At 38.0% G+C, this 27,487-nt stretch overlaps 1 protein-coding gene across 1 annotated transcript; it reads left to right on the top strand.

Moving 5' to 3' along the window:
- Positions 1–1,447: 1,447 nt before the first annotated feature.
- On the top strand, positions 1,448–27,487 carry LOC308667200 (suppressor of tumorigenicity 14 protein homolog; the record flags this gene model as incomplete). The annotated part of the gene is made up of 15 exons (XM_081326347.1): positions 1,448–1,636; positions 3,133–3,200; positions 4,093–4,289; positions 4,734–4,772; positions 7,644–7,890; positions 8,575–8,717; positions 13,624–13,721; positions 18,334–18,446; positions 19,448–19,581; positions 19,993–20,097; positions 23,479–23,598; positions 23,747–23,930; positions 24,362–24,636; positions 25,511–25,647; positions 27,329–27,487. 15 exons carry the CDS (start codon positions 1,448–1,450, stop codon positions 27,485–27,487), a joined length of 2,208 nt encoding a protein of 735 aa, XP_081182473.1.

Genomic DNA, 27,487 nt, shown 5'->3' on the forward strand with positions numbered 1-27,487 from the left:
TCAAACACAAATGACAACAATCTGAATGAAATCCATACAGTACACATTACATATTTCTGATTTATATGAATTGTTAACCTATTTTGATTTGTTCCTAGAAATGATACCACTAAAAGGATTTTCTTCCCAAACTAGTGCTATTTTAGAAATTAAAATAGCTAGAAAGTGTCATGATAAGAAAAGACAAAAATCAAGAGATTCAGTTTGGGGAAAAAATAACCAACATTATTCACAGTATTTACAAAAGAGCTATTGATGCATACGCTGCCTTACATATGGGTAGAGTAGGATTGTCTGAATAGCTGAGGGTTTCTCTCACACAAGCATTTTTATGTGTCTCCAGATTGTATCTAGCCAACTGGAAAAGAAAGAGTTACACTATTGTACAGCTAGTGTATTTTCTTTCTAACCACCTAACCTGTCCGTGGATATTCAGACAGATTTTTAGTCATAGAGCAAAGAAAAATCAAGGTGTACAGCTATTATTTTTTGCTCATCTTTAAATACTCCAAGTTCCTTCAGGAGTCAGATATAAAGAACTACACAGAACAAGCCAAAAAAATATTATAATGAAAATTAAGCCTTTCAGGCACTGCTCCATTATATACAGCATAACAAATCCCAGCGGCTCATACTTCCATGCTGGATTGGTAAGCTACTGTAATTATTCTTCCTAATATTCATATTTGCACTTTTTAAGTCCAGAATTGTCCAAAATTTAGTTATCTATGTGTTTTCATTTTTCCAGTAATAAAATAATAAATGTAGAATAAAGTTAAAAAAAAGACAGACTACTTTGCTTTATTTGAATGGCTTTTCTTTCTTTTGTCCTTTCAGCAAAATATTTCTGCTCCTCAGATCCAGAATTCAGAAAATATACCCCTAAAACATTTGGGCAAAAACTTGAATATGCAGTTCTGGAAAAAATGCCTTTTAAAAATATTGCCTGCAGCTGCCTTGATTATCATTGTAATTTTTTTGGTTATGTACTATGTTTTATGTAAGTGCATGCTTTTCAATGAAAAACTGAACTGCTTTTCTTATGAATGTTAGAATTTTAATAATGCATAACATTCTGAGCCTTACAACAATATCAGAATATTTGTTTTTGCAAGCATCAGCAGCAACATTGTTAACATTTCTCTTATTAGAGAAATCCAGCAGAATTAACACCACTTTCCTTTAATAGTTCCTTCTTAAGTCCCTATTTTTACATTATCGGGGAGGTAACAGAGTGGCAAGCAGAATAAACAGTCTAAGCAATTAAATATGTTGATTATTTGTAATGAATTTCCTGCAACTTTTTCTAATCTTTCCAATAGAAACAAAACTAAATATATTTAGAAAGCCCACTTTAACACAGTGAATTTAAGAAAACCCCTTCATCACAATACTTAATCACTGCAAAATATTTTCCACTTTTTAATCTCAAGTACATTTACTGACAATGTTTCTCATTCTCTGTTTTGAACATTTTGATTGTTTACCAATATGGGATCCTATACTTTCAGCTCCAGCATTCTCTTACTTCTACATTGGTGGAAGTGTGGAAATTTCTAACCTGACTTATACAAATGACCTCATGAACCCCAAATCTCATGCATTTATATTGCAAGCTGAAGCACTACAGAATTATGTGAGTCTGGTTATGGAAGATATAAAATAATTTTATTTTGTTTTGCAGTTCATTTAATAGCTATTTTTACTGCATTTGTAATTTTAAAAAAATATTTAAAAGTGAATGTTAATAAACATGATAAATCTAAAGCATAAGACTATTAGTTTGTTGGAAATTGAAGGCTATTTTTATAGATTTTTTTCAGTGTACCATTAAGTATAGAAGAAAGACTGCTCAAGGCTGCAAATTTTGGGCCAAAAGTGGTCCACTAGTTCTATTTTTATTAGTGAGCAAGGATATCACTTTGATGAGGCTGACATGGCAACATATTTCTAACCATTACGAGGCTGGTATTATACAATATAAGATTATTATTTTTTAATTCTTACAACCTGACACCCTTTCCACAACACTTTCTATTATTTGCTATCATAGAATAATTCTGGTGAAATGGACTATAATCTATGTAATTTTAGATAGGTTTAATATATGTTGTTATAAGTGAAACGGTGGCTCAGTGGGTTAGGACGCTGAGCTTGTTGATCAGAAGGTCGGCAGTTTGGCGGGTCGAATCCTGAGTGCCGCGTAACAGAGTGAGCGCCTGTTACTCGTCCCAGCTTCTGCCAACCTAGCAGTTCGAAAGCACGTAAAAATGCAAGTAGAAAAATAGGGACTACTATGGTGGGAAGGTAACAGCGTTCCGTGCGCCTTTGGTGTCTAGTTATGCCGGCCACATGACCACGGAGACGTCCTCGGACAAGCGGTGACTCTTAGGCTTTGAAACGGAGATGAGCACTGGCCCCTAGAGTTGGAAATGACTAGCACGCATGTGCAGGGGAACCTTTACCTTTTTAATATATGTTGTTATAATTACCTTAACAGGTTAATGCAGTTCTACAAAGTAACTTCACTCTAATGACAAAACTCTTTGCATATATTATTAAAACAAGCACAATTGTAGCTTCTTCTTTAAATCAAAACTTTTTTTCATATTGTGTACCTGTTTGTGGAGGTTTGTATTTTAATTTTTACAGTAAACACACACACACAAACACACATTTTAATTTCTTCAGTATAATACTGGCTTTCTTGCTCTTTCTCCCAATTTAATTTTATTAGTGAGATCAATATACTTTTCTGGCCCTTTGTTAACATAAAAAGGTTTGAAAACACAAAGCACCTTTCTGTTAGGTTGTATTTCCCTGATGAATTGGTTGCGAGTCTCAAAGCTGTTTTGTACATGGATAACACAGGATCCCTTTGAAAGAATCAGTAGCCGAAATTTATTCTGATTGTTTTATTTAGTCTTGTCTACTTGGTAAAGAAACAGCCTTATGTCACCTTATAAAAGATATCACTTTAATAGAAATTTATGTCAAATCATCTGTGATTCTGTGTCTAGTCCACTATGTTTGGCAGCTGCAGGCTGGAAATGAACAAAAAAATGATGCAATTATACAGGACTTAATAAATTTTCCAGTTTATATTTAGCTTTCTAATTGTTTAACTATCAGTTTGCAGAAATATACGGGTCTTCTACTATAGGCAATTATTACTTGAAATCTGTTATTGCTGCATTCAGGTAAGTCATTCTTAAACTATGTAACTTTCATAAATAAAATATTGTCAGCCATGTCTGCTTATTGTCTACTCATGTTCTCAGGGAATCATGTTCAACAGAGTAGATACTATCAGAAAGGGATTTAATTCTGTTTCGACTTTGCCAAAATTTATGATTAGTAGGATATTTTAAAATATGCAAACTTTTAAGATTAAATAAAGAAAATGCTACATTGATTAAAAATGATAAATATAAAATATTGCAAAGAATCCAGATTAAATGCCAAAGTTTTTGGGATACAAGCATTGTTGTAAGGATTTGTAGCTCTGAATGTCTTTCAACATATCCTTGCTTATTATACCAAGTATGATTATTTTAATGACTGGTTGCTTAGTGACTATTTGAAGTTATGAAGAACCTCCCAATGTGCATACAACCCAGTTCAAGAGTTAGTTGTGACAATGGCAACAACCTGCAGTCAAGTAACTGCAATTTACAATGTTTTTTGGTGGTTTCTGACCCTTTGGGTTGGTTTGTGGGAAAAGTTGTCCATGTGAATGAATGGACTTATTTTATGACCACTGCATTCGCTGTGTGACTGCAGTGTTTGCTTAATGACCACTACAATAAAGGGTTATAAAATCGGGTTGGTCACATGAATGCCTTGACTTATAATCATCACAACGTATGATGAAAATTCCATATTCCATTATGGTAATGTCAGTGACAATCTGCATGCTTATATTAACTATATTTCTTTCTCCTGATTATGTCTACTTGTTGATATGCTCCTCTGTTAGGCCATTTAGAAGCCAGTTGCAGTTCTCTGACCCCTACCAAAAGGCAAAGATGTATGTTGAAATAAAATCTGACTGTATCCTCGAAACAAAGTTATTTTGTTATCTTCCTCCAGTGATGGAAAAAGTGGTGCTCGAGCCTATTACTGGAGCACATTTTGGGGCCCCCAGAATATTATTCTTCCTATCAAAAACCTATCCTCAGCATATCAGAAGCAAATCAGTTTTAAAAAAGTACCTGCAATAGCTAATAACACTGCTGAAACATTTCCGTTAGAAGAAGACTTCGATATAATTACTATGGAGCTTTTTGGTAAGGTGAAGTTTTATATATTTTTTTAAATTTTTAATAAATTCAGAAATTTTCAGGCCTGTATATAGATAGATAGATAGATAGATAGATAGATAGATAGATAGATAGATAGATAGATAGATATAGATATCGCTGAGCTTGTCAATCAGAAGGTTGGCAGTTTGGCAGGTCGAATCCCGAGTGCCACGTAACAGAGTGAGCACCTGTTACTCGTCCCAGCTTCTGCCAACCTAGCAGTTCGAAAGCACGTAAAAATGCAAGTAGAAAAACAGGGACCACTACGGTGGGAAGGTAACAGCGTTCTGTGCGCCTTTGGCGTCTAGTCATGCTGGCCACATGACCACGGAAACGTCCTCAGACAAGTGCTGACTCTTCGGCTTTGAAACGGAGATGAGCATATATATATATATATCTTATGGCAGCATTTATCTTCTTTTGTTCCAGACCCTGATTCTATGGCCTGTGACACAATGCTGAAATCAGGTAAGGGCTATTCTACCCTGACCCATTGTGTAGCCTGAAAAAAGAAGGAAGGAAGTTTTTATCCTTGTCTTGAGCTGAATCTGAAGGGTAGGGAACTACTTAGTCCAAGAATTATTGCAAAGAATAGGAACTGCTTAATAATAATTTTCATTTGAATGTGCTTGAATAAGAAACAATGTCTGATTTAAGTTTAGTTTAGCTTAGTTTAGTTTAGTTAGTTTAAGTACCCCCCAACTCCAAAAAATTTGGATGGCTCACTTTAATTTCAATAAAAAGCAACATGAAAAACCAGAAACAAAATAGAGAAGAACAAAAATAAAAATTAAATCAAAATCTAGAACAAAATGACAGTTTGTTCCAATAGTGGGCTTCATGACACACTTCCTGGGTCTGGAAAGATGACACTAATAGAAGGAATCCAGACCAAGTTAATCTCAGCAGCTAGGCAGACACATTCTCTCTCCTACTTTAAGGTAGATCACACTAGGAATTAGTCATCCATGCTAATCTTGATTTTATTATAAGATTACAGTAACTGAATCTTGCAATTCTGAATGTGCTTCCCCCTCTTTCCCTTGACGTTCTTGTCTGAGATGTTTATTTGGATTAATCCTAACCTGGACTCAGATTTCTTTTTTTTTTTGACTGTTGTCCTGATTATGGATCTTCCTCTTGATCTTCAAGGATATTCTTTCTGTCGATTACATCCTGTTTAACATCTACATGAAACTGTTGGGAGAGGTCATCTATTAGTTTGGGATCTTGTATTATCAACATGCACCAGACACCCAGCTGTACATCTTGACCTTAAATTGAATGATGCTTTCAACATACTGTCCATTATCTGAAAGCTGTACAACTCTGGATGGTGAAGAACAGGCTCAAGCTCACCTCTGACAAGTTGCTGACCAAGTTGCTGTGAATATAAGACCACCTGGTCATGGTGATATTCCATTTTTAAACTTGAATGGGGTTGCACTTCTCTATTCAAGCATGCAACCTGGGGGTTGTTTTGCATTCCCACTTCCAGACCAGGTAGCAGCTATAGTTAAGAGGGCCTTTGCGCAGCTTCCTCTGGTCCATTAGTTGTACCTGTTCCCTGATGGGGAGACTCTCCATGCCTCTATGCACCCCAAAAGCCTTAATGATAAAGGGCCAGGTCATTTGAGGAATCCATATTTTACATGATTTCTGCCTATTGGCATTATTAGTCCATTTTTAGTTTTGTTGATCAACCAATGCCATCTATTGAGATCCAAGAAGTGTATCTTCTCTTTCATAGCACCTATCCCCTGGCATGATATCCCCCTAGACATCCAGCCCCCCAACCTGGCCTCTTAAAAACTTGGTCGTCCTCCTAAATCCTTGGTAGGTGGTTGGAACTCTCTTATGACATAGGGACTGTGGTTTGTCCAAATATACATTACCTTTTTTCTTGTTATTTTAAATTTGTTTAAAGCTTAAGCTGCTCAACATCATTCTGGAATCATACCACTTCAAAATTAACTATAGACAGACATATAGAAATATATGGCATGCTTAGCAAAGGTGGGTTTTAGACTGGCTCTTGAGCTATTGGAGAGAGTGAATACGATGTTCAGTATTGCTTACTCATTTACTTCAAAACTGTGAAACTTCAGTGGTGCTGTGTTTGATGGCATTTCTGCTCCTTCTGCTGAAAGGAAAACTTGACTTTTACTCCAGTTTATCTGATGGTGCCTCTGAAAAGTGAGGTCACCAATTGTAGAATGGTTTCCAAAGCCCATATCCTGTTATTTTCATATATGCCATCTGAAGAGAACAAAGAGCGCAGCTTTGTTTTCTGCTTCAACCCCCTCCCAGCAGTGAAAAAAACCAGAATCTCCTTCTCACTTGAGAATTGCTGCCATGCCTCAAAGCATGTTGCTAAAAGATTATGGCATGATACAGCAAATATCATCTGAGCTGATTTGTTCATCTAGGATTCCGTAATTAATTAGATGTTACATGAGAAGAGGTATTACTTAATACTACCAGCCACATACATCATGCCCTTGCTATTTGAATTATTTTTTTAAAAAAACACAGTTTGATTGTTCTAACAAGTTTTACTGATAGGATGCAGTTTTGAGTTAATTTAATTTAATGGAATTCCATTTATCAGAGGTAGCCTTAGAGAAGTCAGTCTTGATTCTTCATTCATAAAGATGGTATGAGTGACCTTATTCCATTTTTTAAAGAGCAAAGGATATTCAAATTTAAAGGATTATTTATCAACAACAAAGGATTTACTAATAGCAGTATATTTAAAATTAAAATTTAAAACCTTTAAACCTCCCAAGCACACATATAATATACTGCTCAAAAAAATAAAGGGAACACAAGATAAGACATCCTACTATTAAATACAGTACATTGTGTTGTTTAAGTGTTCCCTTTATTTTTTTGAGCAGTATAGTTAGTGTCCATAGAATTTGCTTCTCAACAACAAGATTGCTATTTGGACTTTGTAGAACAAAAAGATTGATTCAAGTAGTGTCTACTTAACCAGATGAGTTTCACTTAGAGACACTATTGGCTGATAAGTTTAGAATGGGTTTGCATTGTACAGGCTTGTGAAAGATGCTGGATTCCTTCTAGAATTTCCAGTCTCCCCATCATAAATCAGATACATGAAAAAGATCTCATTTCACAGCCTTTATGTCTCAGTTCTCTCCCCAAAGGGACAACTTTGTAGGATGAAAACATAGTACTGTCTCACAGCATACTCAGGCTTGTTTGATGAGATAGACAAGGTTGCCCTTTTTAAATGTAAATGCCTGTTCTCTGGGATCTGCACCATGGGATTGGGATTAATTTCTCTTTCAGTTTATCATTCTTCCTGGTTTTCAGCCACTGATTTGCTTCTGTTTTGTCTACCAGCAGCCTTTGACCTTTATGCAAAGCCTGGTAATAATAGGACATTAACTCTGTTGAATCCCAAAAAATCTTTTTATCAATGGAGGCTACGTGTTCCACCTGAGTATGTTGTGAGATTGGTAGTTGTAACCTCATATGATGTGGTTCCTGGGAGTTGTGCAACACACAGGCTATCTGCGTATGATTTTCTTCTTCCTTTGCAGAACAAGATCATTACCAGGTAGGGAATACATTAAAAGGCTTTTGTGAATAGGCACAATAAAAAGACAAATCCTATGCTTGTGTAATGTGCAGCTCGGTAACAGAATGCTGATGGACAGAGAGTCAGACTCTGACAGTGCTGGTTCAGGGATCTTTGTACTCTTAATCAGTGGCCCTCAACCTTTTGGGCACCAGAGACCGGTTCCATAGAGAGAGGTTTTTCCACAAACCAGACAGGGTGTGATTTTGTGTGCTGCCTGCATCCCGTGGGTGGGCTTCACTTGTTTGCACGGACTGGTTTCTGGCATGCCATGGACCAGTGCCAGTCCATGGACTAGGAATTGGGGACCCCTGTCTTAGATGGCAAAAGATTTCTCCATAATTTCTAGAAGAAGCACTCAACTCGCTATTACACAAACTACAGTTGCATGCACCCTTTGATTTGTTGGTGGAAGAAAAATAATGAATTAATAAAAATTTAGCCAGCTAAATAGAAACTGTAAAATTGATATTCAATATACAGAGAAGGTGCCTGATTATGACAAACAGCTATACATTTTAGAGGTATATCATTGTACAAAATGTTTTTTTATTCTCACAAATATGTAAAGAATTATATTTTATACAGTGGCTTACTGCGTATTATTATTGGGATGAAAATTAAACCGACACAAGTTATTACTATGTCCAATATGATTTTCAGGTGGTGTGGAATGTCAGGAGCCTGGAAGCCTCCAGTTATACGTTTAACTTCATCCAGTAATGTAATGTTGGTCACTTTTTCACTGGATCGACGACAAAAGAATAATATATTGAAAGCATATTTCCAAGCTGTTCCTAAAATTGGTATGTAGTTACCAGAACTTCTATTAGTTCTCTAATGTTTATTAACTATTATTGATCTTCCACTCAAAATTATGAACTACTATATGGGAAAATCATTGTTTGCTTCGTTTTGCGTGTGACATTTTGACGTTAGTACATTGCCACTACTCCTAGTTGATTGGATATGAAAAGCACTATAATGGATTGTAGTCTATAGATTAGTGATACTAGATAGTGTGACATTAAACTTTGGTGAAATGTGTGGAATACTGAGCCAAATATGCCAAAGCTGATCGGCAATGTCCTTAACACTGGCATACGGCAAAGATAACTAAGATTTTTAACCTAGTCTACAATTTCTCTTTGTTGTTGTTGTTGTTAGCTGCGAAGTCGTGCTGACCCATTGCGACCTTATAGACAATGTTCCTCCAGGCCTTTCTGTCTTCTACCATCTTCTGGAGTCCATTTAAGCTCATGCCTACTGCTTCAGTGACTCCATCCAGCTACCTCGTTCTCTGTCATCCCCTTCTACTCTTGCCCTAAATTTTTCCAAGCATTAGGCTCTTCTCCAGTGTGTCCTTCCTTCTCATTAGGTGGCCAAAGTATTTGAGTTTTAGCTTCAGGATCTGGCCTTCTAAAGAGCAGTCAGGGTTGATCTCCTCTAGGACTGACCAGTTTGATGGCCTTGCAGTCCAAGGGACTTGCAGGAGTCTTCTCCAGCACCATAGCTCAAAGGCCTCAATTCTTTGGCGCTCGGCCTTTCTAATGGTCCAACTTTCACTGCCATACATTGCAACGGGGAAGACCATAGCCTTGACTATACGCACTTTTGTTGACAGGGTGATGTCTCTGCTTTTTAGTGTGCTGTCTAGATTTGTCATGGCTTTCCTCCCCAGGAGCAAGCGTCTTTTAATTTCTTGGCTACAGTCTCCATCTGCAGTAATCTTGGAGCCCAGGAAAATAAAATCTGTCACTACCTCCATTTCTTCCCCATCTATTTGCCAGGAATTGAGAGGGCCGGATGCCATGATCTTGGTTTTCTTAATGTTAAGTTTCAACCCAACTTTTGCACTCTCCTTCTTCACTCGCAACAAGAGGCTTTTTAGTTCTTCTTCACTTTCTGCCATTAGAGTGGTATCATCTGCATATCTTAGGTTGTTGATATTTCTTCCAGCAATCTTAATTCCAAACTTTTGATTTGTCTAGCCCTGCCTTTCTCATGTTGTGCTCTGCATATAAGTTAAATAGGCAGGGCGACAGTATAAAGCCTTGCTGGACTCCTTTCCCAATTTTGAACCAATCAGTTCTTCCATGTCCAGTTCTCACTGTTGCTTCTTGGCCCACATATAGGTTTCTCAAGAGACAAATAAGATGGTCTGGTACACCCATCTCTTTAAGAACTTGCCACAGTTTGTTATGATCCACACAATCAAAGGCTTTAGCATAGTCAATGAAGCAGAAGTAGATGTTTTTCTGGAACTCTCTAGCTTTCTCCATGATCCAGCGTATGTTGGCAATTTGATCTCTAGTTCCTCTGCCTCTTCGAAATCCTGCCTGGTAGTTCTTGATCCACATACTGCTGGAATCTAGCTTGTAGGATTTTAAGCATAACTTTACTAGCATGAGAAATGAGTTCAATGGTGCGATAGTTTGAACATTCTTTGGCACTGCCTTTCTTTGGAATTGGAATGTAAACTGATCTTTTCCAATCCTGTGGCCACTGTTCAGTTTTCCAAATTTGCTGGCAAATTGAGTGTAGCACTGCTATTTTGAATAGCTCAGCTGGAATACTGTCACCTCCACTAGCTTTGTTGTTGCTCGGCTTTTCTAAGGCCCACTTCACTTCACATTCTAGGATGTCTGGTTCGAGGTCAGTGACCACCTCATTGTGATTATCAGGGACGTTAAGATCATTCTTGTATAGTTCTTCTGTGTAATTTTGCCACCTCTTCTTAATCTCTTCTGCCTCTGTTAGGTCCCTGCCATTTTGGTCCTTTATCATGCCCATTTTTGCATGAAACATTCCCTTCATCTCTCCAATTTTCTTGAAAAGATCTCTGGTCCTCCCTATTCTATTGTTTTCTTCCATTTCTTTGCACTGTTCATTTAAGAAGGCATTCTTATCTCTTCTAGCTATTCTCTGGAATTCTGCATTCAATTGGGCGTATCTTTCTTTTACTCCCTTGCCTTTCACTTCCCTCCTTTCCTCAGCTATTTGCAAAGCTTCTTCAGAAAGCCATTTTGCTTTCTTGCATTTCTTTTTCTTTGGGATGATTTTGGTTGCTACCTGTTGTACAATGTTGTGAACCTCTGTCCATAGTTCTTCAGGCACTCTGTCTATCAAATCTAATTCCTTAAATCTATTTGTCACCTCTACTGTATATTCAACAGGGATATGATTTAATTCATAGCTGAGTGGCCTAGTGCTTTTCCCTACTTTCTTCAGTTTAAGCCTAAACTTTGCAACAAGAAGCTCATGGTCTGAGCCACAGTCAGCTCCTGGTCTTGTTTTTACTGACTGTATAGAGCTTCTCCATCTTTGGCTGCAGAGCACATAGTCAATCTGATTTCTGTGTTGACCGTCTGGTGATGTCCATGTGTAGACCCATCTCTTGGGTTGTTGGAAAAGAGTGTTTGCTATGACCATTGTATTCTCTTGACAAAATTCTATCAGCCTGTGCCCTGCTTCATTTTGTACTCCAAGGCCAAACTTGCCTGTTATTCCACTAATCTTTTGGCTTCCTACTTTAGCATTCCAATCCCCCATGATGATAAGGACATCATTTTTTGGTGTTAGTTCTATAAGGTGCTGTAGGGCTTCATAGAACCGGTCAATTTCATCCTCTTCAGCACTGGTGGTTGGGGCATAGACTTGGACTACTGTGATATTGAATGGTTTGCCTTGGATTCGAACTGAGATCATTCTGTCATTTTGAGGATTGTATCCCAGTATTGCTTTTCCTACTGTTTTATTGACTATGAAGGCTACTCCATTTCTTCTGAGGGATTCTTGCCCACAGTAGTATACCTGATGGTCATCTGAATTAAATTCACCCGTTCCTGTCCATTTTAGTTCGCTGATACCTAAGATGTCGATGTTCAGTCTTGTCATCTCTTGTTTGACCACGTCCAGCTTTCCTCGATTCATGGATCTTACATTCCAGGTTCCTATGGAGAAAAAATCTTTACAGCATCGGACTTTCCTTTCATCACCAGACACATCCACAGCTGAGTGTCCTTTCGGCTTTGGCCCAGTCGCTTCATTTTTTCCGGCGCTACTAGTACTAGCCCTCTGCTCTTCCCGAGTAGCATATTGGACGCCTTCCAACCTGAGGGGCTCGTCTTCCAGCGTCATATCATTTTGCCTTTTGGTAATGTCCATAGGGTTTTCATGGCAAAGATACTGGAGTGGGTTGCTATTTCCTTCTCCAGTGGATCACGTTTTGTCAGAACTCTCTGCTATGACCTGTCCATCTTGGGTGTCCCTGCACGGCATAGCTCATAGCTTCATTGAATTACGCAATTTCTCTAGTTTACTAAAAACAATCTTATGAAGACTTCAAGTGACTAACACTGTGAAGTTTGCAGTAGTCAGTCTCTATGGGCCTAACTGTTGATGACCATGACATATGGAAGATTGCAAGAGCACAAAATCATATATAATATGCATTATTTACTTAAATGAATGAAAAAGTAATGCAGTTCTGTGAAACAAAAAATTGGAATATAATAGAGTTCATGATTACGTGCAGGGAAATGTAAATGTAGATTTAACTGTGAATTAAAGGACATCAATTGTTTGCCAGAAAATAAAAATTGGTGCTATATATAGGTGTTGCAATAGGCATGAAAGTAGGAATTCATAAATAAATAGTAGTTGTTGCATGTTACATTCTATTGAATGATTATAATTGAACAACCAGATGTGAGTTTTGGGAAACATTGGATAACATTCTGAATTAATATGATCCAGGGGAAAAATATTCTAGTTGATAATATTGGGTGAGATTTAGATGAAAAAAGAACATTAAAAGTCATGGGATCATTTGGAGACCCAAAAATGAATGGAAAAATAACTGGTGAGTATCTGCTTAGAAAAAAAACCTTTATCTGTATTATTAAATCATAATTTAATAAAATGCCTATTCACACATACATGCATACTCATGGTAAAGGAATGGGCATAAATTTAAAATTATGAGTGATCTAATTGTTTATAATCAAAATGAGGAAAAACAGGGAAGCCTTCATGGGTTTTGATAGGCAGTGTATGTAGAACACACCATTTTTTGACAGCAGCATTATCACAGGAGAAAAAGATTGTGGAAGAAAAAGGAAGGAAATGAAGATAATCTGCAACATGGGGACTACAGGAAAAGAATACAAATCTTTCTGAAAAAGTATTGCACAATGGATTAATACACAACAGAATTCATGGAAAATGAATGAAGTGAAAAGTGACCTGGAAGGTGCCTGGAATATAGTGAAAAGGATTGTATGGTATGATGTCACAGGAGAGTATGAAAAAAAAACATAAAGGAGGATACATAGTGGATGATAAAGTGAAAGAAGTTGTGGATGATAGAAAAAAATGTATATAAAGAAATAACCACTTTAAAAATGAAGATGATAGAAAAGGATGCAGCCAAAAAGCAAATTGTTGTATTTAAAAAATACAGAGAAAATGTGAAGCAATTTAGGTGATTAAAATAACAGTGATAAAATTTGGGGGCGGGGTGAAATCAAACCTAGTGACAGAATTCTAGAATGAGTGTTCTTTTTAATTCTTTTGTCTTACAACCTCTGATACCTTTTCTCTGCCTTGTGTACTATTACAGATAAAAGGCACTCTAATGTTGAAAGATGGACCTCATCTGCACACTTGGAGGAATGTGCATAAACTGTTGTATTGCTTTTTTTCCTTTAGTTTGTGGTGGCTGGTATGTTTCCTGGAATGGGAGTGTAATTTCACCTTATTATCCTAGTTACTATCCACCAAATATTGACTGCCACTGGATTATCAGGGTATGTACTCTTATAGCCAGCAAGGGCCGTAAGTGGGCACTAAAGAGTGGAGGGAGTTTGATGGGGGCCATAGATGTGAGGAGGTGCTCTGAGCTACCATACAATACAGTGTGTGTGTGTGTGTGTGTGTGTGTGTGTGTGTGTGTGTGTGTGTAGGGGTGCTACAGAGTATGAGATACCTGTAGTGAGGCTCCTTGTGAGAAAAATCACTGGGAGTGACTCACAGGGACAATTTCTGACATTTCCTGCTGGCTTCCTCATTGACTTTGTGAGAATCAGGCAGGGAAGGTTGCATATGGTAATCATATGACTGCAGGATGATAATGCAAATCTTGTGGACAACCTTGTGGATTACAACTTGAGGATTACTTGTAGCTGATTATAAGGCAATGCCATCCCAAGAAAGAAATAAAGACAAAATATATGGATATACACAACATGATAATTAAACAACAACTAACTATATTATGGCTTATTTATTTATTTTATTTATTATTTTAATCCCATTTATATCCTGCCCTTCTCCGAAGACTCGGGGCGGCTTACAATCTAAGCACAAATCAAATGTGCTTAGTGCTATATATGAACCAACTTTTTGCATAAACCTCTGTTCAATTTATTGTACACTGATACAAACTGCATAGTATCTGGCATTGACTGATGCATAGCTCAGATGAATATCACTCTATAGCAGGGGTCTTCAAACTTGGCCCTTTTATGACTTGTGGACTTCAAATGCCAGAATTCCTCAGCCAGCGTGCCTGGCTGAGGAATTCTAGGAGTTAAAGTCCACAAATCATAAAAGGGCCAGGTTTGAAGACCCCTGCTCTATAGTATTTGTATTCTTGTTAAGTGGTGAAGAAATCTACTTTAAAATGGTAATTGCTTTTTGCAACAAATTTTGAGAAAGCATCTCATCTCATGAGTGATTATGTCTTTTGATGAATACGGTACAGTTTCTAAAATCTTAAAAGACGATGCAGTAAAAGTGCTAAACTCAATTTGCCAGCAAATTTGGAAAACTCAACAGTGGCCACAGGATTGGAAAAGATCAGTTTACATTCTAATTCCAAAGAAAGGCAGTGCCAAAGAATGTCCAAATTATCGCACCATTGCACTCATTTCACATGCTAGTAAAGTTATGCTTAAAATCCTGTAAGCTAGACTCCAGCAGCATGTGGATAAAGAACTACCAGAAATACAGGCAGGATTTCGAAGAGGCAGAGGAACTAGAGATCAAATTTATTTATTTAGTTGCATTTGTATACCGCCCTTTCCCTGAGGACTCAGGGCGGTTTACAGGGAATTAAAAATCAAAACATACAAAAGTTAAAACCAGTTAAAAAGCATTAAATTCACCCTGTACACTAAAAACCCCAGTTAAAATTGCCAACATATGCTGGATAATGGAGAAAGCTAAGGAGTTCCAGAAAAATATCTACTTCTGCTTCATTGACCGTGCTAAAGCCTTTGATTGTGTGGATCACAACATACTGTGGCAAGTTCTTAAAGATGGTTGTACCAGACCATCTTATTTGTCTCTTGGACTCTGACTGGGCAGAGTCTGACGATCAGGACACGGGTGGTCTTGTCGATATCATCTGGGAGGAGTTTGATTCTGTGACTCCGGAGGAAGTGGACAGGATCATGGGGAGGCTGAGCACCACCACATGTTTACTGGACCCGTGCCCTTCCTGGCTGGTTTATGCAGCCCGGGAGAGGACACGCAGCTGGTTCCAGGCAGTTATATCGGCTTCTTTGAGTGAGGGTTTCTTCCCCACCGTCTTGAAGGAGGCGGTGGTGAGGCCTCTCCTCAAGAAGCCTGCTCTGGACCCGGCTGTATTGAACAACTTTCGTCCTGTCTCCAACCTTCGCTTTCTTGCGAAGGTTGTTGAGAGTGTGGTGGCGCATCAGCTCCCTCTGGTCCTGGATGAAGCGGATTATCTAGACCCGTACCAATCGGGTTTCAGGCCCGGGCACAGCACGGAGACGGCATTGGTCGCGCTGGTGAATGATCTCTGGAGGGCTCGGGACAGGGGGCATTCCTCTGTCCTAGTCCTATTAGACCTCTCGGCGGCTTTCGATACCATCGACCATGGTATCTTGCTGCGGCGTCTCAGGGGATTGGGAGTGGGAGGCACAGTTTTACAGTGGTTCTCCTCCTATCTCTTGGGACGTTCGCAGTCGGTGTTGGCAGGGGGGCAGAGGTCGACCGCGAGGTCTCTCATTTGTGGAGTTCCTCAGGGGTCGGTCCTCTCGCCTCTCCTGTTCAACATCTACATGAAGCCGCTGGGTGAGATCATTCGTGGCTTTGGAGTTGGGTATCATCAGTACGCTGATGATACCCAACTTTTCTTTTCGACCCCAAACCACCCCAGTGATGCCCTCAACGTGATGTCCCGTTGCCTGGAGGCGGTTCGGGTCTGGATGGGGAGGAACAGACTCCAGCTCAACCCCGACAAGACTGAGTGGCTCTGCATATCTTCATCCCGGGTTTATTCGGACATTCCACCTCTAGCTATGGGGGGTGAATTATTGCCCCCCGTAGATAGGGCTCGCAACTTGGGGGTCCTCCTAGATTCACGGCTCACCTTGGAAGATCATATAGGAGCCGTGACTAGGGGGGCCTTCGCACAGGTTCGCCTGGTGCGTCAGTTGCGGCCCTATCTTAGCCGGGATGATCTATGCACGGTCACTCATGCGCTCGTGTCCTCTCGTCTGGACTACTGCAACGCTCTCTACATGGGGCTGCCCTTGAGGACCACTCGGAAGCTCCAACTGGTACAGAATGCAGCCGCGAGAGTGGTGTTGGGAGTCTCCCGATACTCCCACGTTACACCTCTGCTCCGTGAGCTGCATTGGTTGCCAGTTGTCTTCCGGGTGAGATTCAAGGTACTGGTAACGGTATTCAAAGCACTCCATGGCATGGGGCCGGAGTACCTCAGGGAACATCTGCTGCCGGCATCAAGCTCCCTGCGCCCTGTGCGTTCCCACAGAGAGGGCCTCCTCAGGGTGCCACCGATCAGAGAATGTCGATTGGTGGCCCCCAGGGGGAGATCCTTCTCTGTGGACGCTCCGGAGCTGTGGAATCAGCTACCGGTAGAGCTCCGGACGGCGCCCGATCTTCGCTCCTTTCGTCGCGATCTCAAGACATTTTTGTTTGTACAAGCCGGCCTAGCCTGAGGGGGGTTGTGTTGGGGTTGTTTTATCTTTCGCTTTTTAATTTTTCTGGGGGTTTTTAGCGTTGTATCTATATTGTTTTTAACTAGGGCAATTGTTTAATCTTTTTTAATGTTTGTATTTGCTATTTTATTCTGCCCTGTGAACCGCCCTGAGTCCTTAGGGAGAAGGGCGGTATATAAATGTTATTAAATTAAATTAAAATTAAATTATATGCGGGTCAAGAAGCAACAGTGAGAACTGGACACGGAACCACTGATTGGTTCAAAATTGGGAAAGGAGTCCGGCAAGGTTGTATACGGTCACCCTGCCTATTTAACTTATATGCAGAGCGCAACATGAGAAAGGCAGGGCTAGACAAATCAAAAGTTGGAATTAAGATTGCTGGGAGAAATATCAACAACCTAAGATATGCAGATGATACCACTCTAATGGCAGAAAGTGAAGAGGAACTAAAGAGCCTCTTGTTGCGGGTGAAAAAGGAGAGTGCAAAAGTTGGGTTGAAACAAAACATTAAGAAAACCAAGATCATGGCATCCGGCCCTCTAAATTCCTGGCAGATAGATGGGGAAGAAATGGAGGTAGTGACAGATTTTATTTTCCTGGGCTCCAAGATCACTGCAGATGGAGACTGTAGCCAAGAAATTAAAAGACGCTTGCTCCTGGGGAGGAAAGCCATGGCAAATCTAGACAGCACACTAAAAAGCAGAGACATCACCCTGTCAACAAAAGTGCGTATAGTCAAGGCTATGGTCTTCCCAGTTGCAATGTATGGCTGTGAAAGCTGGATCATAAGAAAGGCTGAGTGCCAAAGAATGAAGGCCTTTGAACTATGGTGCTGGAGAAGACTCCTGCGAGTCCCTTGGACTGCAAGGTGATCAAACCGGTCAGTCCTAGAGGAGATCAACCCTGACTGCTCTTTAGAAGGCCAGATCCTGAAGCTAAAACTCAAATACTTTGGCCACCTAATGAGAAGGAAGGACTCACTGGAGAAGAGCCTAATGCTGGGAAAGATTGAGGGCAAGAGAAGAAGGGGACGACAGAGAATGAGGTGGCTGGATGGAGTCACTGAAGCAGTAGGCGTGAGCTTAAATGGACTCCAGAAGATGGTAGAGGACAGAAAGGCCTGGAGGAATGTTGTCCATGGGGTCACAATTGGTCAGACATGACTTCCCAGTACAGTTTCTGGAATACATGAGTGAATGGATGAGTAGAAATTACAAATCTATGCTGACCAAAAGAAACATCAGGCTTCAGTCTTGTATCCAGTAACCAGGTAGTAAGTCCCACTGGTGTCAATGGGATTCTTAGTAAACTAGCATAGCATTTGTTCCTCTGCAATATAGAAATGATATATAAACCTTATAACAAATGTAGTTTTCAAATTGTTTTCTTTTAATTCTTATTTTCTTTTTTTAAAAAAACATCTTAGGCCCCACTCCCTGGATATAGATTGATGTTAAAAATTATTGTAATACAAATTCAGGAGCAATCTCCTGGATCCAAGAGATGTGATAAAGATTGGCTGGCAATTGATGGAGTAAGGTAAGCTACAGCCCTATTGTGAAGCCCACATTCAATACATTGCTTTTATGGTTTTCATTAAGTATTTAAAAATAAAACAGAAATAATTGACAACTTTTCAAATTATCTTATTGTGTGGAACCCACAGAATAACAAAGGATATAAACAAACCTAAAAACAAAATAAAACAAGAAAAAATATTTTTTTGAATTAAGCTATATTTACACTGTTAATTCTATGAAATTATTAAAAAATAGTAATTCCGTTGTTTGTTTTACTTAATTAAATAAAATTATCAGATAATGGAAAGGTGTACTCAGTAATGCAAGGATGTTCTCTACTCCTGCTCTGTTGAGAAGCTGCTCAATGGGTAACTCCTGCTAGTAACAGATTGTGTGGTTGACTAGGAAAAAAAACTTTGCTGAGCAATTTCTATTCATTCAGTGCTTTTCTTTCTACATATCTTAATATAGATAAAATATAAAATATAAGGTATACAGTAAGATAGATAAATATAAAGCAGGACAGGACAAGATAGGATGAGTTAAGAAAGGTAAGGTACAGTAAGGTAAGATCAGATCAGATAAGGCACACAAACTGATAAACAGGCTATCTAAATGCCAAAAGAGAAGCCTAAGGTGTGTGTGTGTGTGTGTGTTTGTGTGTGTGTATTTTGACAATAATATATAGACACACACTCTGATGGACAGATGGACAGTCTATCTCTTAGGGTGGTCCCAAGAGACAAGTCCCTGCCATGACACCACAAAAACTGGCCAGGAGTTTTTTGGCAGATCCCAGCCTCTGCCATGTCAACACAATGGTTGCCACCAAAGCATTGAGCAAGGTTTGAGTAGTTGGTGAGGCATCCTTGAGCTGAGGTTAAGGAAATATCCTGCTGTTTAGTACCCTGAACCGGGAGGTGTCAAAATGGCAAGTCATAACACATGAAGAGTAAATATAATAATTTAAACTGTTAAAATGATATATCTCCAATTTTACTTCATATGGATCTCTTTCAGATATTGCAAAGCTCTTGCGGAAGAAAACAGGGTTAAGGAATATGGCTATTCCATTTCAATTAGCTTCCATTCCGATGAATTGGTTACACACAGAGGTTTTTATATAGAATTTAGAGCTTTCAGCCATATAGATCGTAAGTGTTACTTGCCTCTTATTAACAAAAGTCTGCAACTTTGTGAAATTGTTTAAAGGCTCATTAAGTTTAATTTGTGTATTAACTTATATTAATTTGCATTAGCTTATATTTAATAAGCTGAAAGACTCATATTGTTACTTCTCTTACACTCACGGAATTCTGTGCATTCTATTTGATACATAAAAGATAAAAGAACCTTGAAAAGACAATTGAGAAGCTTCCTTTCATATTCAAAATTTCCTTTCTTATTGGGAAAATTTAGGAGCCATTTCAAAAAATTAAAAAACATCTCATAGATAGATTAAAAAATATAATATTCTGCACAGCAAGCATCATACCCTGATTAGACTGGTCTGTTATATAATATTTTTCACAATTAAAACTGTCTCAAACATTATGTTCTTTTAGCTTGTCCAAGGCAGTTTAAATGTTCTGACCGATCATGCGTTCCTTTAAATAGTAAATGTGATGGGTGGAATGACTGCACAGATGGAAGTGATGAAATGGATTGTGGTAAGTTGTTTATAAGCTAAATTTAACATTTTAAATATTGCTTGGTATTTGCTAAGTTAGATGGTCATTAGATTCCTATGGTAAATCTCTAATTTTTATTTATACAAATAAAAACATGATAATTTTTGGTTTTGTCAAATATTGCCCAACCATATGGATCTACCTAGCTACCCTTGATAACAGAAGTTAATCAGAGTTGTTTCTGGTTAATAGTTGGATGGAAGACATCAAGAATGTCTATGGAGATTCTCAGTTATCCAGGTCATGGTTGTCCCAGAAGACCTTTTTCAAAATGCAACTGGACTTTCTTTGTTTTTCCTTGAAGACATTTTGCTTCTCATCCAAGAAATGAAGAAGCTTTTTGGTTGAGAAGCAAAATTGCTTCAAGGAAAAACAAAGCAAGTCCACTTGCGTTTTGAAAAAGCACCTTTGAGACAATACATCAGAAGTACAAAGTGTTGGCTAAGCTGGAATGTTCAAACAAACAAACTCCCTGATAAAGTGATGGGAAACCACTTTTAAACTGTTATCAAGAAAAACAAACTAAAATTCATTAGAAGCCAAGCTCAGCTTGGAAACTTTACTATTACCTTCATTGATCAATGTTAAAAAGTCTTTATATAACTGAGCTTTGCTTTCTATAAAAAATTTGCAGATAGCAAAGAAAATCAGTGCTACTTAAAGTAAAAATTCTTAACTAAATATTTTATGAAGGTGGTGCCTTTATTAGGACCCTATTTTGGCATTTTTGTCATAATAAAATGACTTCCCTTGTTACTTCTAATCTGTTGTATAAACAACTCTGATGCTCCAAAGGCTTGTTAAAGTATACAGAACACCTAGGCATCTATTTGCTTTGTACAAGCTGACTTCCATTAATTACCTTTTCCTACATTCAGGGAATTGAATTCCATGACTGGGCAAATCAGCCTACCCAACTCTAGCAGATTTCTAAGGATGATTCCAGAGGCCATTACCAGAGGTTATAATAATGAGTTCACACATCACATAAAAGCCAAAAGTGTACATACAGTTGAATGTAATGTGTAATTATCTTCCAAAACAGAACCTTTTTAAAAAAAATAATTGCCTTTTTGACTTATTGTGAATTATAAATCCATTAAATCTGAATCTAGGTTTTGTCTTATTGTGGATTTACTCTTTTATGCCATTTTTTTTTGGGGTCTGGCATAAACAATATAGATAGCCCTTGCCAAATGATACAACTGGGATTGGCAACTCTGCCACTAAGTGGTTGTTTAGTGAGATATCACGTAACCATGACTTGTGTTCTTACTGCTGGCTTTTCCATTGACTCTGCTTGTGGGAAGCTGTCATGAAATATGCAAATGGCACTCGCTTGACTTCACAATGATGCAACAGTCATAAATGCCAAGTGGTTGTGAAATATCTGAATCTTGACCAGGTGATTGTAGGGATGCTGTGATGGTTGTAAATGCAAGGATTGGTCATAAAGCTTCATTTTTGGCACCATCCTAACTTTGAATGGTCACTAAAAAGGACAGTATCTGTAATAAAAACAAACGTAGGGTTTGCCTGAATGAGGTATGACTATTCAACTTCTTCCTATCTTTAATCATAAATTTTAATACAACAAATTGCATAGTATGAAAATACTGTTTAACCAAAATATATTTGTGTTGTGTGAATATGCTTTCTGTAAAAAAAATGCTATAAGGTGAATGCTATAGTGTGACTGTATTAAGACTTCTTTAGGTTGCAATACAGCACAGTTAAATTATAGTACTATGAAGTGTAAACCTCATTCCCAGTCTTGCAAAGAAGATAACAGCTGTAAGAATGCAGGCCAGGAGAGGGAGGAAGACAGCTGCCGCACATATGCCTTAATCTAATTTTGGATTGAAAGTAGAAATTGAAAGTGTAATGCATAACCTTTATGAAAAAAAATTGAATATGCTCAAAAGGTTCACTTAAATCTTCCTGAGCATTATTTGTGGTCTGTTAGGATAGGTAGTGGTCACATATAGTGATAATTTCAGAAACATTCAAAATGTGTCTCTTTTCTTTAAATTTCTAATACCTGATACTGGTAGACTTTGACTTACAACAGTTCATCTAGTGAACTTTCAAAGTTACAACAGCACTGGAAAAAGTAACTTATGATCATTTTTCACACTTATGACTGTTGCGGCATCCCCATGATCACATGATCAAAATTCAGATGCTTAGCAACTGACTTACATTTATGATGGTTGCAGTGTCCTGGGGTGACGTGATTGGCTTATATGATCTTCTGACAAGCAAAGTCAATGGGGAAGCCAGATTCACTTAACAACCATGTTACTAACTCAACAACTGCAGTGATTCACTTAATGACTGTAGCAAGAAAGCTCATAAAATGAGATAAAAGTTACTTAACTGTCTTCACTTACCAACTGTGGGGTCAGTTGAGGACTACCTGTACTTTGCTGCTTTAATCCAGAATGAAAAGTCTGAACTAGGCATGTCCAACTGTGACCCATGGGCCGCATGAGCCCTGGGACAGCTAGTAAAGATAATAAAAAATATTATTTATTTTATTATTATATATATAATATTATATACTATAATTACCATATTATATATAATATAATAATATATTATTAAACAAATATTATAATTTAAAATATTACATAGTTTATTATTTATATGCATTAACCATATTCTATACTTGATATGCGACCCAAGAAAATTCCTCCTCAATTAATGTCACCAGGCAAGCCAAAAGGTTGGACAACCATGCTCTAGATTTTATGAAGGCTACAGGGCAGACCAAGTTGACCAAAGCACGTTTTATTTATTTATTTATTTAAATATATTAGCTGCTCAACTCCAATGTATATTAGGTAATGGAGGGTGGCCATGTCTCCATTGTTATAGAAGGTTATCCTCTGCTAACAGGTCACTTGGATAGTGAAATGGGAAGTGTCTGAATTCAATAAATAAATAAAACAGGTCCCATAAGTGTTTGTGAGCATCATGTGCATTCACACATAGAGATGCCTAAGTGAAGACATGGGTTATTTAAATGCAGAATCACATCAAGCAATACACTGATGTAATTGGATTTTTACCATTGCCCTTCTTCACATGTACCTAGGGTATATAAAATACAGTGTTTATAAAACCCGAATGATGCCATTATATTTGTAAAACACTAAATATGTAACCTATCTGAGAAACTATAGGTTTGGGCCAGTCACCATCTCTCAGCCCAGCCTACCTTGCAGGTCTGTTAGGTACAAATGTGAGGATAGAGTGCTAAAGATACTACTTTAATCCCTGGAAGAAATATAGAGCAGAAATCTAAACTTCAAAAAAAATATACAATTTTTTTCACCTGTTATTTCATCTTTTCAGCCTATAAAGGGTGTCTACCTCATTCATATAAATGTCTAAATGGGAAATGTCCAAAAAAATTAAATCCAGAATGTGATGGTATAAAAGACTGTGAAGATGGATTTGATGAAATGAATTGTGGTAATGTATGAATATCTGAAAGGAGTTGTAATCGGGGGGGGGGGGGAAGGGTTTATACATTTTTTTCCAGGGGATGCAAATCAAAGTCTATATGTATTCAGGATTGTATTGTACAGTTCATAGAAAGTAATCAGTACTTCTCTTTTAGCATGTGGAAAGAGTCAGATAAAGAAATTCAGAATTGTTGGTGGTGAAGAATCTAGGCCTGGAAAGTGGCCATGGCAAGCAAGCTTGCAACTGGGAACATCTGGTCATATATGTGGTGGATCTGTAATTTCAAATCGGTGGTTGGTATCAGCTGCACATTGTTTTCAGGACTCCGAGTCTATAAGGTATGCATTATGTAATGCAAAGCATATATTACTGACAGTAGTTATTCAGACTATTGTAGTATGTTTACTTAATTATTGTTTAGCTCATAGACATCACATTCATATCTGTCTCTTCTCTGCCTCCCTCTTTATTTTAAAGAAAAGTTAAAAGGAAGCTGACATGTGGCAGTTCACAACAATAATAAAACCACAGACAATAAAAATAAGAAAAATGAGAAAACCAAGAGGCCTAACCCATCATCTCCATCTATTCATCTATACAACTTACTATCCCAGAGCCTAACGGTAGCCTTAACAGCTTCTTGGAAGAGTAAAAGGGCGAAGGCCTGCTAAATCCCAGGAGAAAGGTGTTCCACATAGCAGAGCTTGCTACAAAATAAATCCCCTTGATGACAACTTTTGCCAGGAAAATTGTAATCTTTCTTTTTCAGATACTCCATAGCATCTGGCTGGACAGCATATATGGGTATTAAAAGCATAAACAAATACAGCAGTAATCAAGCAGTAATGAGATCCATCAAAAGGATAATAGTCCATCCAAATTATGACCAATACGTCTCAGATTATGACATTGCGCTCTTGGAAATGGAGGCACCGGTATTTTTCACTGAGCTGGTTCAGCCCATATGTTTACCGAGCAGTCCTAGAGTACTTATTTATGGAACTGTCTGCTATGTAACTGGCTGGGGAGCTGTAAAAGAAAATAGTATGTTCATTTCAAATTGCAAGTATCCCTAATCTGTTGTACTTTTTTGTGAATCATAACTGTCAGCTGCTTTGCAAATTAATTTCCATATAATGTTATGGATCTGATTAAACTTACAGTAATAGGATTAAGGAAAATCTATTGGAATTCTGAAAACATATCCTTAGTTGATTGAGATAATTTCATAATGTTCTTAGCATGCCATTACTTATGCCAGTTAGAAGACATATCTTTCAATTTGAAGAAATATACAGTTGTATTTATATTTAATTTATTTAATGTGCCATAACTATGTAAATTACTATAAAGCACAGGTGTCAAACCTGCCGTGTCACGTGACGTGCCACAACCTATCGTGACTTTTTTTGCATTGCTGGAGCTGGGGTGGGGGCAGTCTCCATATGATGCAACCGGCCCATGGGCCAGCAGTTTGACACCCCTGCTATAAAGGAACACAACATAGTAAAATTTCAAAGATATAGGCCAGATCTTGAGAGTTTTCATTGCAGTTTATGTTACAAAAATAATTCATTCCAGAGGAGTGAAGAAAGATCATCAACCACTTTGAAATATATTCTGGACCACAATAATCAATATCAGTGATCTTTTATCAATTTCCACCTCCTTTTTAAAAAAAATTGGTACAAGTGGCAATCTAGGTTTCAGATGTCTTAAAAATGGTTGATGTTCTTCACCTTTTGGAATGTTCCATTTGATTCCAACCACTGTAGAAACACACTGGGCATGCCTTGGACTCTTCTACCCTCTTTCAACAGATGGGTTTATTCCCTGGTTAATTTATACTAGCAATCATTTGGAAATGTGAGGATAGTGTAGCAAATGCTATACTTACACAATATTTCTATCAATTTAGGTCAGCTTACAAAAACATTACAAGAAGCCAAAGTGAAAATCATTAATCAAAGTCTTTGCAACAAACTTTATGATTATCTAATTACATCTCAAATGCTCTGTGCTGGGAACCTTAATGGTGGCATTGATGCATGTCAGGTAAAGCAAAAAACAAAACTGTGAAAAGAAAACAAGATTTATAAGACTGCCTTTTAAATGACATAATTAAAGAATACTTTGCATATATCTGGTTTTGAAAGGAAAGGAAGACAAGTCCTGTGACTTGTCTGTCAGTAATATTTGCTTAAAAGGGTTGTATTAGTAGAAGTTAAAGGTGATGAATAAGTTCTGCAATATTATGTTAGTAAATAAATAATGTTTTTTAATTTCACAAAATTAGGAAAAATGCAAGACAGCTCCCATCTAAATATAAGATGTTAATCATTATTTATAGAAATAGATGAGATATTATACACTAGAAAGATAGAAGCTTTTGCAATTTCAGAATAGAGTAAGTCATAGAATCAACAGTTTCCTTGTGTATCAGGCAGATTACATTTGAAATGTTGGGTTAATTTTGAGCACATTTTGAAATCAGCACCAAGAAGCTGGACTGCATGTGGGGGAAAAACAACAAGGATTGTGAAAAACTAGAAACTAAATTAGATGAATAATGGCTTAAAGACCTGTGTTTGTTAATTTTGACTGAGAAGTGAAAAAGTGAAAAGAGATGGCCTTCAAAGATCTGAAAAGCAATTGTACTGGAAATGAACAAAGGGTTTGTTTGTTTATTTGTTACTTGCTGTTGTTTCAAAAGCCAATAAATGGCTTTTATTTTCATCCAGAGCTAATGGATGACAATAGAAAATAAGGAGGAATTTTAGGCCAAACTTTAGAAGCATTGCAAATTTGTAAGGCTGAAAGTAGTTTAATATAACAAACTGACTGTGGAATAGGCTGTTCTTTGCTAGACCTATCTATCAAAATGCTATAGGGTATCTTGCATTCTCTACATGGGGCTGCCCTTGAGGACCACTCAGAGGCTCCAACTGGTACAGAATGCAGCCGCGAGAGTCGTGTTGGGAGTTTCCCGATACTCCCATGTTACACCTCTGCTCCGTGAGCTGCATTGGCTCCCAGTTGTCTTCCGAGTGAGATTCAAGGTACTGGTAATGGTGTTCAAGGCCCTACATGGCATGGGTCCGGAGTACCTTAGGGAGCACCTGCTGCCAGCATCAACTTCCCTCCACCCTGTGCGTTCCCACAGAGAGGGCTTCCTCAGGGTGCCACCGATCAGAGAATGTCGTTTGGTGGCCCCCAGGGGGAGGTCCTACTCTGTGGGCGCCCCGGAATTATGGAATCGGTTGCCAGTTGAGCTCCGGATGGCGCCCGACCTCCGCTCCCTCCGACGCAATCTGAAAACGCATTTATTTGAACAAGCCGGCTTGGCCTGATGGGGGATGGGTTGGGTTTTTTATTGTTCTTAATATTTGTATTTATTGTTTTTACCTTGGGCATTATGTTTAATTCCTTTTAACTTTTGTATTTTTGTATTTTATACATTTGCCCTGTTCACCGCCCTGAGTCCTTCGGGAGAAGGGCGGTATATAAATAAAATTATTATTATTATTATTATTATTATTATTATTATTATTATTATTATTATTATTATTATTATTATTATTATTATTATTATTATTATTATTATTATTATTGTCTGGGAAGCTGGACGAAGTAATCTTTAGTAGAAATTACCATTCTGTTAGTCAATAATACTATGTTTAGAATGTAATGGAACTATATTTTTTTCTAATAGCAAGACTTCTGCCTTTCCTTTTAGGGTGATTCTGGAGGACCATTAGCCTGTTTAGGAAAAGGAAACAGATGGTACCTTACAGGCATTGTCAGCTGGGGTGAAGGATGTGCTCGAAGAAACCGCCCTGGAGTTTATACTAAGGTCACAGCATTTTATGAATGGATTCGTCAATACATAAACTAA

The sequence above is a fragment of the Vipera berus genome, assembly GCF_964194415.1.
Source record: "Vipera berus genome assembly, chromosome: 4".
Classification (NCBI taxonomy): domain Eukaryota; kingdom Metazoa; phylum Chordata; class Lepidosauria; order Squamata; family Viperidae; genus Vipera; species Vipera berus.